Raw genomic sequence first — 11751 nt, forward strand, 5'->3', positions numbered from 1 at the left:
CTTAGTGCTCTGAGGTAGACATGGAAACATGTAGAGAGGCTGGCCTCACCCAGAAGCTAGGAAGCTGTCTCTCAGAGAATTAGGCAACCAACAGAGACTTGCGAGAAAATGGAGCAGGGAACAAAGTACAAACCTGATACAAATGTTTATAAATATCCAAAATATAGAAACAAATCATATAAAGTTAAACTAATTATGAAATAGACAAAGACCACGTTCACACTCAAGTCCCTTGATAAGTGAATTAACTCCAAGAAGATGAGAAGAGTAGTCAAGTCATGGCAAAGGTAGGTTCTTCTAGGGAGTCCAGCGCTCCAAGACGTCTTCCTGGATTTTTATGATGAAATAATCCAGTGCAGCAGGGCACAAGCAACAGGGCCGTGCTTGATCCCCTGTTTCACTAACAAGCTTCTACAAGCTTTGGAAAACCATCATACATTTTACAATAGAGCAGAGCTTCAGAAATCTTAACAGTAATGGAAATTGGCATCCACTCCTGCTCTAGGGCAAATATACTGGCATTTCCGATCTTAAGCACTGACAATGGAGTCGACCAGAGAGTGACCCCATAGGTGGAATACAGAGTAGAGGGATGTCCAAATGATCCTCCATTTTAGGCGAGGGGGGATGCCACCACACAGCACAAGGTACCTGCCTGTATGTTTGGGTACTCAGGTGGGTGGCCGTCAGGAAGAATGGAGGTCCAAGCTATCTGCCCATATACCCATTACCAGGGCACAAGTGTCTGGTAACAACTGATGCAGATGCAGGTTGTGGCACTCAACACAAGGAGAGAGACAAATGTCACCGTAAGTGATGCCATAAAGAAGCTGAGAGCCTGTTCTACAAATGCCTAATAAAGGTTTCAGTATAGGCATTCCGCAGAACCCGGGTGGCTGTCCCTGCCTTTTGCTTAATTGGTGGGAGGCAACCATGTAGGGCAGTCTTGCTGAATTTGTGGTAGATGATAAATCCATTCAGTGCCTTGAGGTCCATGATGAAGTGGATGCCCTTGCCTTTTTTCAGTACCAAGAGGTACCAGAAATGGAGACTGGAGCCCCAGAAGGATGCAGGAACTGGATCCGTGACCCATTTGATGAGGGGTGTCTGTACATCTTCCAGAAGGACAGCCAAGGGGGGTGTTCTTATACACCTTACGCAAGTGGCAGTTGAAGAAACTGTAGAAGAAGAATAATTGCGGATTTATACTCCGCCCTTCTCTCTGAATCAGACCCAGAGTGGCTTACAATCTCTATCTTCTCCCTCCACAACAGACACCCTGTGAGGTGGGTGGGGCTGAGAGGGCTCTCACAGCAGCTGCCCTTTCAAGGACAACTCCTGTGATAAGCTATGGCTGACCCAAGGCTATTCCAGCAGCTGCAAGTGGAGGAGTGGGGAATCAAACCTGGTTATTCTAGACAAGAGTCCGCGCACTTAACCACTACACCAAACTGTACTCCTCCTCTATGGTGGGAAGGACCCATCTGTTGGAGGTGATGAGCCTCCAATTTGGTAAGTATGGGTACAGGCAAATGGGTAAATGGATAATAGAGAAAAGAAAGGTGTAATGAAGCCCTAACAACCCTGTTTCAGCGTTCTGGGGCCTTTGGGTTTGACAGCTAAAGAGGAAATGCTGAAATCATCAATTCAATGTAAGAGGGCTTGGTGGACACTGAGGAAGACCAAAGACCCCAGGAGTGTTCAGGTGATTGACACTAGAACTGCCATTTGTTCCAGGGCTTGTCTTAGGCGACACCACACCTGGAGAAAAAAATCCAGATTATGGGATGACTTGATATGTTTATTCAAGTCATGCAGAACAGTATCTGCATTAGAGCTGAAAAGGCTATCACCTTAAATGGGGAAAAAACTCAGTTTATGCTCAGACGCCAGGCTGAAAGACAGAGGAGCAAAGTCATGCATTGCATCCAAGAGTGACATCTGATGTGAGAATTTTGGTGGCAATGTCAACTGGGTGCTTAGATTAATTATTATGGTGTTGAATTCTACTTCATCTATTCCTGCTCTTCTTTTTTGTAATGCGGGGGGGGGGGGGGGATTTGGGTAGCTTTAGGTGAAGAAGAGATGACCTATGGATTTGTTTTTGGGCAAATGAACAGGAGCTCAGCCCCAGGTTTATGAACCCCATACATATGATTCAGTCGACGAGGAGGACTGGAGATAGGAACCGGCTTCGACCAGAAGTCTTTGGTGGCTTGTAGAACCAATGTTGAGAGAAGCAGAAGGGCTACTGCAGATGATGTAGCAGCTGAACAATGTTGATCACCGTGTTGGTGATTGTGGCTGAGGTCAACATGGAGAGTGCCAGGGTATAATCCATTTGTTTTATGAAGTCACCATGTAATTTAAGATCTTCTGATGGTGAAAGTGGAGATTGTGTGTGACACTTGGTTTAAGTGGATCGAAGCCTGCTCCACATCGAAGTGTCGAGGGACAGGGGAAAGTATTGATGCCTGGTGTCGATGGTGAAGCCTCATCAGTCAGCCCAGGAGATTGGTAAGGTCTAGAGTTGGAGCAGGCCTGGATGCTATTGCTTAGGGTTAGTACAGTGGGTGGTAAAGTACCCAAGAGGTTTCAAATTGCAAATCCAGTCAGAAGGACTTCAGAGAAGAAGCCACAGAGAGACTGTTGGATGGGGTGCAGATATTGCCCCTGTAGTTGGTCCCACGTGGAAAATGAAGGAGGCAGGGGTGGTTGGCAAAAAAGGGGGTTTCCATCCTTGCCACTAATAGCTGTCCATTCCTGAAGTCTAGTGCTGTATGGGAGGGTACTTCAGTGCCAGCATCACCGGATTGCAGTTGGGTAAGAAGCCAGCAGCACACAGGGACCATAAACAAGGTTTGGAGGCAACTCTGCGTTTGCACTTTGGCCTGGAGAGTGGAACCACTTAGGTCTCGAGCAGCTCTGGTGTTGGAGGGCTTAGTCGATGGATAGCGATGATAGACATTGAAGCAGTGAGTTGATGAGGATGGCTGTCAACTCCAACTCCTTTCAGAGCAGCAAGTGGCGTATGATGACTGTGGTCATATTTGCCACGCTTGTCCTCCAATCCCTTGCCCTCGCTGCAGTTTTCTGACAAGTATTGAGGACTTCGACTCAGATGCTGAGTTTGCTCATTTGGAAGAGCAATTGACATCAGAATGGGAAAAGAGCCATGAGAGTTTCTCTCACTCTCAGAGGGCTCAGACGCCAATGTCACTGGTTGGGCAAAGCTATGGGGAGCATAGGGAAAAGTCATATCAGCTCTTGGCTGAGAGTTGCAAGAGGGTGGCACCCAGTTCTCTCATGAGGAGCTTTTGTGCTTGCTCCAATTTTGCAGCACTGCCAATCTTCATTACACAACTGCCAGGCCACATAGCCTCCCTTGCCTAAGGGAGACTTGCCTAGTAAGTTCATGTTAGAGATGCATTTTAAGTCAGTTATTCCTTAAATTGTATCTCAGTCTCTTAGCTATCGTATTTTATTTACCCCACAACAATCTGTAATAGAACTGGAACACATTCTTCAAAATAGTCTAAATGCTGCCATCTCATTTGACTAGCCTTCAATTTATAAACAGTTTAATATTTTCTTCAATGTTTTGTTTCTTTGGGATCTAATATTTAGGTATTATTAGTAATATGTTATTCATTTCATTTATTAGCTTTTATGACCAAAGGTCTTAAGCTCACTCAGGATGTAACAATCATCAAAACATGCATTGGTATACAACAGAACTAATTATATTCACAGAATTCAAATGTTACGGTCTTCAAATCGTAAAATCTTCAAAATATTCAAATCTTAAAGTGAATAGTAATATGTAATGTTTGCAGTTCAGAAAATTGACTGAACTAAAATATGACATAGGTGAAAAAGGCCTGCTTTAGCATGGCTTTTGCAACATTGCTTTGAATCATTACACAGTAGAAATATCTGTCACTAATATGAGCAAGCTTCTTCCATCTTTAATGTCTCCACTATAATAATAAAATTCGTTTTTCTGTGCCCTTCTCTTGACCTCTATTCTTTTCATTTTCTTTGTCAGTCCTTAATTCTGTAAAGTGCAGATCCGGCAAAAAAACCAGATCTGATCTACCATAGGATTTTTTTGTCATGTGATTAACAACACTAGGTCAAAATGAGACCTATCATTTAAAGTTTCTGCAAACTCAGCCAAAACCCAAAGTCAAACACAAGGACACCAACTATGCATAATCTCTCTCTCTCTCTCAGAACTGTACAGACATCTTTCCAAGTTAAACAGCCTAAACCAAAGGTTTAGCTATGAAGCTAAAGACTTGTTTTACTTACAAGTGCTATATGCAGGTTCACACTGAAGTGACATTCCTTGGAACTTTTCTTCATCTGTTTCCACTTTCAAATTAGACAGGTATTGTTTAACCTTCCTGGCCATCTGAGCATCCTCATACAGCTTCTTGGCATTTAGAAGAGAGCTGCGCCGGGCACGTTTTTTGTGAGCGCCTCCTTGTACATCCAACATGTTTGAGTTTGTGCTGCCCTGGCTCAATGATCTGCAAAATAACACCGTCAAGCAGTTAAAGTTCACCTTCCCTTTAGCAGCAAGGAAGCAAAGCAGCAAATGTTGAAGGCCAGGTCACAAAAACCTTCTGTTAAAAGCGCATGCTGATGTCAAGTTAAAGAAAGATGAATAGTGGTAAATAACATTTGTCCTAAAAAAAATGGTAACAGGGTAAACAGAAGAAGTTTTAATGGAAGTCTGCAATGATCAAAAATGGGACAAGTTCCCCCTTCGCAATGCTAACTGAGCCCCTCAGGCTTCACTGAAACCCGTATTTCAAATTTGGGTTGGACACAAAAGATGGATTTCCTGGGTGTACTGAATTCAGTTCCATTTAAATAAATCTGTCTCAGAGTATAAAAGACAACTTGTCTTCTGAACTAAGCTCATTTCACTGTGTTGCCAAATGCCTTCTAGAGGGTCAAAAATCGTTGATAAAACAAAACTGTGTATTCTCCATATAAGAAGCATTTCACTGTGTTAATCAGTCCTCTGGGCCCATCTTCTGCATAACCAAAGTATATTTCATTATTTCATACTCATGAATATATCTGGACTAGTGCCACTGGAAAAATACAAACTCTTATCTGTGACAAGACTGCAATGTCTTCTATGAAATACAAAGATTATTTTAAGTCTTCCTGAGAAGCTGTTTTGATTTAACCCTTCCTCTTCTAGTGCAAGCAAGCAAGCTGGCTGTGATCAAGAGATTTGAGTCTGAAAGACCTGTACATGTGACTGAATGGTTTTGTTTACACTTTTACCCCTTCAGGTTAAAAACTGAATATGAATTACAGGTAATTTCATTGAACAGACTACCATAAAGACACTAGAAATCACCCAGCTGCATGCATTGGAGAGGCTTTTTGCACTGTGACCAATACTTGCAGAATGGGAGCATGATATTTGAAAGCTGATATAGAACACTTAACTCTAAAAAAGGCCTTTGGGTTCTAACCACATATAAACACCCTGACAAGACATCTATTACATAAGCATTACCTCTGGACAGAAACAAACTGTGATCTTACTAACATGTAGCTTATTCACTTAACTGGAAGATATCTGTTACCTTAAGACCTAACTAGATGCAAAATTAGGAGATCTCTCAAAAGACTTTTAAAACCTTGTGGTTTTTAAAGGGAAACAACAGCCACACTGGAACCTACTTCAGATCATGGTTTGAACCTTTTCCTCCTCATGATCTCTCCCTCCATAAAACTGCCTGTCCTTTTCTCCTTTCCCACTTGTGTGAATTTTGGGGTAAGATCAGTTTAGAAAAGAAGTCACAAAACCAAGAGTTAAACTCACTGCACCTTGCACTGCTGCAGTTTACCCCCAGGGGACACAAGCAGCTATTCAGTTTAAAAATGCTAGAGAGATCCATTTATACATTTCTAGAGTCATATCTAGTTTTGCTCTTTTACTTGGTCAAGTATCTTTAAAGGATTCATTTTAATAACAAGATAATTTTTAATAATCAGAGGATAATTACTTACAAAAACAAATTATTTAAGTGTTATTGTGAAACAGTGACACTGACATTTTAAAAATATATAATGAATTGGTTTGGTAAAGGTTTTTCTCTTTGGCTTTTATCCTAAGACACCATGATCTGCCACCATTTTAAACATTTTAAATAATAAAACAAATCAACAAAAAATAAAAGATAGCTTTTAAAAGCTAGTTATGATATAGCAGGAGGCAAGGAAGAGAAACTTTACTATTCTACTGCTCTTGATTGCCACTGAAAATACAAGCAGGTCCTGTTATATTTATTTACAGAATTTATATGCGTCATTTATTCCCCATCAGGACCACCAGGGTAGCTATAAATAAAAAAAACCCATTATAAAATTATAATAAACCATTTTGAACCCAAGAATAAAATACATAAATAAAAAACATACACCCAACAATTAAAAACATAGGTCAGGAGGGGGGGGTCATTGAGGGAATGCCAAACAAAATAAAATAAGTCTTCAGCTGCTGTAAAGGACAGAAGAATGTCTGTGGGGAGGGAGTTCCACCATTTTGGCTCTTTAAAGATCTTCTTTGTTTTGCCACCCATCTAACTCCAGAAGGCACAGGCACCCAAAGCAAGGTTTCAGAAGGTGTCTATCGATTCATAGGAGGTTCTTAAGGTATGCTGGTCCCCAACTATTTAGGGCTTTAAAGGTCAATACCAGCACCTAGACCAAAAGTGGAGTGGTATGATCAGCATAACCCACTCCAGCAATCATCCTGGTTGCAGCATTCTATATCAACTGAAGTTTCCAAGCACTTTACAAGGGCAGTCCCATATAAAGTGTATTGTAGTAAATTAATCTATATATTACCAAGGGCGCATCACAGTGGCCAGATCTTTTCTGCCAATGAAAGGCTGCAGCTGCCTAACTAGTGGAAGCTGGTAAAAGGCTTGTTAAGACTTCTTTTGGTCTTAACAAATGATACTGTGAATAAATTAAGGAACTTTCCTTTTATAAGGAAAGCTGCCACATGCACAATAGCAATCTTGCTAAGAGAGAATCCATGCTGGTCAATTTATAGTTGAGTGCTGGGGTTTGTGATCCTCTGGTTCTATCAGGCATCCCTGTGCTGTGCAGCAGGCTACTCTAAAATTCAGAGCAGCTTGACAAATGCTCTTTAATTTAAATCTGCATAAGGAACTATATGGCTGGAAAGATGGGAGATATGGGAGGCCCTAATTGTAGAGAGTGCCTAACACAAAAAATATAAAAGTAAGAGTCTGAAAAATGCACACTGATTTTATGCTACATATTCCATGATAGCCATGGAATGTTATATGCTTGAACCTTGTAGTCATGAAGTGCGGCAACATCAATCTGAAAGCGCTTTTGTCTTAAGATTCAATCCCAATATGATGTACAAACCAGTTTATGCTCTTGATAGGAACAGTCCTGATGACTGTTTCCCTCGTGAAGGGCACCAGTTGTTTTAATCTAATTCCAATTATTTGTGATGTCCCAACCTTGTAATAAAAAGAGGTCACTTTCTGTCCACGTTCTTAACCACAGTTAAAGCCCAATTCAGAATCCCAGTTTTCCCCACCCCCAAGAATTTTATGCATGAACTAAGATCAGTTTACTAAGATGCCTGCATTTGGACATTGCAACTAATTAGAATTAAGTTCTACTTCAATCTATGCGCCCTGCTCATGGAGAGGGAGAAAAGGCAAATGCAATTAACCAAGTTTATGCTGATCACATAACAAACATACACATTTGTTTGTAATGGTGGACAGAGCTGCATGTATAACAGTAAACATGTGGATAAAAGCAAGGGGAGATGACTGAAGAAGGGAGGTTCTGATAAATTTTCAGAGATCCAGATGCAAGAACGAATGGGGTTTCTGTCCCATGATGCAGTTGATATGAAGAGGGACATGGAAGCAACATGACAAATTTCAAAGAACTGAAGTGGGGAGCAGCTTTTTTAAAAGGGAGAGAGATAAGGACAGGGCGAGGCAGAAAAAACTCTCAGGGTGCTGAGTGACAGAAGTTGTGAAAGGCGTAGCTATATCCTAGGCTACACCCAAGATCTGGGAAAGCCCCTGACAAGAAAAGGCCTAGAAAGGAGCCCAGTACTTGCTTTTTCTAAAAGAAAGCAGGTAAAATTTCACATATACTTTAACACTTTGTGTATATTTTTATTGCCAATCATGAGGAATTCTGCAATCATTTGTTTTAAACCTTTGACTTTCTCAGTTTGCATAGAATGACAACACTATTATTTCAATTTATCAGCGAGTATGCAGGCCCCTGTAGAGAGTAAAGAGACTCTTTGCATTGTAATGTAAGAGTATGTGTGTTTATTCTGATGACTTTGCACTACAGCCATTCCATTATGCAAGAAGGTAGTTCTAGAATATTCTCAAAAACGCTGCACGCTTTTTAAAAAGACGGTACACCTACTTTTTATTAAGTTGATTTTCGAATGTAATAGCACGAACGAACCTAGTTCTGCAATCAAAGATCAAACGATATGTACTCTGAAGTACTGACATTTCACAACAAAAGGAGCAAGTTTTCAGAAGGCAGAAACCATACTTATTTGTAATGTGAAAAAGAAGTTTTGAGAGACCAAGGCTCGCATGCAGGTGAATACACAAAGAAGAACAACAGGTTTAGATAACACAGACTCACAACATTATGAAGATTGATTGCTCTGATTTGAGCAACAAGCTCAAGATGTTGCACAATGACAGATTTAACATGGGAAAGTTTCACAGACATAGACATCTATAAACTATACGACGCAAGAATAAACTGTATAACTGATAGCATTCTAGATTATAAAGCTACTAGACTAGTGGTAGCTTCAGCTATCAGATGTCAGAGATATTTTTATTTTTAATGTCTAGCCATCTAAAAACTCTAGGTATCCCTTCATTAAAAGACAGAAAGTTCAAAAACAACTGCTTAATAAACTTTCTTATATTATGGTACCACTTATCCTTTGCTTCGTTAAAAGACAGCATGGTGTAAGTTCAAGTCCCCTTAATTTTAACATTTAAAAAACAAGCTATATGAAAGGATAGCATTCTGAATGCAGGCAGTTTGGGGCAATCTCTGTTATAATATGTTGTTGAAGGCTTTCATGGCCAGAGTCCATTGGCTGTTGCAGATTTTCTGGGCTGTGTGGCCGTGGTCTTGGCACTGTGAGACCTGACGTTTCGCCAGCAACTGTGACCAGCATCCTCGGAGGTGAACTCCAGTTTTCTGGGTTACACCTCCGAGGATGCCAGTCACAGTTGCTGGCGAAACATCAGGTCTCACAATGCCCACAGCCACACAGCCCGGAAAACCTGCAACAGCCAATCTATGTTATTTTTCTTTTCCAATATAGGTATCTGAAATTCAAACTGATTTCTTCTAAAAAGCTGAATATGAAATATTAAGAGGAACAATTTCAAGTTTACTGTTTTGCAGGGTGCATATCTACATAATATGATCTCAGCTTGGTGTTAAGCATTCCTTTCTTTGGTATTGCCTAGGCAATGAAAATTGCTCTAAGCACAGGTATGTGCATCAGAAAACCACACAAACACACAGATGCAGGATTATGGCTGGGTACAACACACAACTCCCATTGTGTGTTGTAGCCATGCCCGTGGATTTTAATATAGGGAGCCTCTCAGCATGTATATTTCTTGTACAAAAATTCCATAATTCTAAAGCAGGTTATGCCAAATTTTGCCTTAATGAGAAGAAAAACACTTAAAAGTCTCCCCACATGTAATTCTGTTTCAGAACTGGAGCTAATGTCAGTAGGAAAGAACTACTGTGCCAAGGAAAATATTATATTAGGGTAACTAAAATACCATCAGATGAAGCTGTTAATGCAGAGACAAAAGTACATTCAGCAATCCATACTGCTGATTGTAATGCAGGAACACATAGGAAGTTAGCTTCTTTACCCTATCCTAGCCCCAAAAAACAGACAGTGGAGAGATCATCTTTCCTTGCAAATGTTTATATAGAGAGGACTCAAGAATCAACTGAGTACCATCAAAGTGAGAAGCAGGTTGCAGATGTTGACTTTCCATACAGATTTAAAGATGTATCTATGTGGTGGTGGGAGGGAATATGTATGTATCACCAAGTCCCCTTCTACTTGCCGACAACAGTTATGCAGGCCCCTAGCTGGGTCTTCATTAACCTCTCTAGTGCTATGGCAGGTATCACCATGCAAGGCTTCTGAATAGACTGTGGCCAGCACAGTAGAGAATGCTTCCTCTGTACTGTCAGACTGTCTTTCTTCAGTTGTGTTCTGTCCTTGTCACACAGGAAGCAGCCGACCCAGAGATGTCTAGGCACTGGCCAATGATACCTATCAGCCAGCAGTCTATTGTTACCTGCAAGAGAACATCAGGCCCTCACTCCTCCTTGTCTAGTTGCATGCAGTTGATTTCAAATAAATCCATTGCTTAGAATAAAATTCCTCTGGGTTTGTGGGAAGAGGAAGAACTTCAGCAGTTACTTGTAAATGTAGCATATCAATTTTTAAAGCAGCAACTGATGCTCAAGAGTTAGCTAACAGACAGACAACATAAAGCATTTAATTTAAATTTAACCCATGTTAATTTCACAATGTTTTTTATATCTTGCACATTATTTTGTTTTGATAAGGGTAATAAAAAAGCTTCTTTCTTAATATGGGCATCCCTCAGATTTGGCATGTTTAAGGTATAAGCATGACTGGAATTCACATTACCATCAAGGGCCGAGTTCCCTTAAATCTGGTTACAGTTAGAGCAATTACTTCAGGGTTAATAAAATGCATGCTTTGTTTCAGGTGCATGCACTAATGAGGATGCAGTAGGTTAAAAATTGCATATGTTTTTAAAAGTCTATGTTGCATTAATCTCTACACTTACCCCAAACTCCTCCACCTCTTCTTCCTGTAAGCAAGAGCCATATACAATGAAGCATGTATTTGAAAGGAAAAGCAAAGGGGGAAAAATCAGTTGAAAGTCAGAAAGAAAGATGCAGATAGGAAAGAAGAGAAATGAAAACTTTAATCTGGCAAAACTACTTCTCAAAACAGTGACACATGACTTTCAATGGAACTCAGACACAGAATTGGTTACAATGCACAGTGAATACACAGAACACACAACAAGAGGATGGGGGATTTTAAAGACCCTGTGTGAAAGGAGGGAACCCACCTTCCAATTAAATCTGTAACTGCTATTTTTTAAAAAATTGCTCTCGTCCTATCTTCAGCTATATGCAGTATTTGTCACAGACAGATATTTGGAATACACTTCAAGAGCAATGGAAATGAATTTATTGGCTATAACTCAACATTGAATTACAGCTGAATGTAAAACAGATAGTTCCATTTTAAATATACAAGTTGATGAATTACATTTTCAGTACCAAATATTAGACAGGCTGGTATAGTCTGTACTAACACCTTTTTGAACTCTCTACATTCACGGTCATACCAGTCATTTTTTGCTGTAGAAAATGTATTCTTGGGCCTATTATCTATAAAATTTGGCCTAAATTGCATGATGATTTCAGCAAAGGTTTTAATAGCGTCAGAGCTTTGCTGTGACAAAGTAATCTCAGAGAAACCATAGCTGGGCTTTTAAGGGTTAGAGATAAAACGTTGTATACATTTACGGACCATCTGAGTCTCCTAAGGCTAGATGCACTGCCTTCTACAGAGTCCTGAGC

The 11751-nt window shown here is 40.4% G+C and overlaps 1 protein-coding gene across 7 annotated transcripts in view; it reads right to left on the minus strand.

The window, feature by feature from the left end:
* The window catches only part of RAPGEF6 (Rap guanine nucleotide exchange factor 6), a 230347-nt gene that overhangs the window by 24186 nt on the left and 194410 nt on the right, over positions 1–11751 (minus strand). For 5 of the 7 annotated variants that reach the window (XM_060240482.1, XM_060240489.1, XM_060240484.1 and 2 more), the window contains 2 exons: positions 10944–10967; positions 4315–4535 (listed from right to left, as the gene is read on the minus strand). In XM_060240482.1, coding sequence (XP_060096465.1) covers positions 4315–4535; positions 10944–10967 — 245 coding nt within the window. The remainder of the gene's footprint in view (positions 1–4314; positions 4536–10943; positions 10968–11751) is intronic. The other 2 variants (XM_060240486.1, XM_060240485.1) reach the window with 1 other exon arrangement.

The sequence above is a fragment of the Heteronotia binoei genome, chromosome 5 (assembly GCF_032191835.1).
Source record: "Heteronotia binoei isolate CCM8104 ecotype False Entrance Well chromosome 5, APGP_CSIRO_Hbin_v1, whole genome shotgun sequence".
Taxonomy (NCBI): domain Eukaryota; kingdom Metazoa; phylum Chordata; class Lepidosauria; order Squamata; family Gekkonidae; genus Heteronotia; species Heteronotia binoei.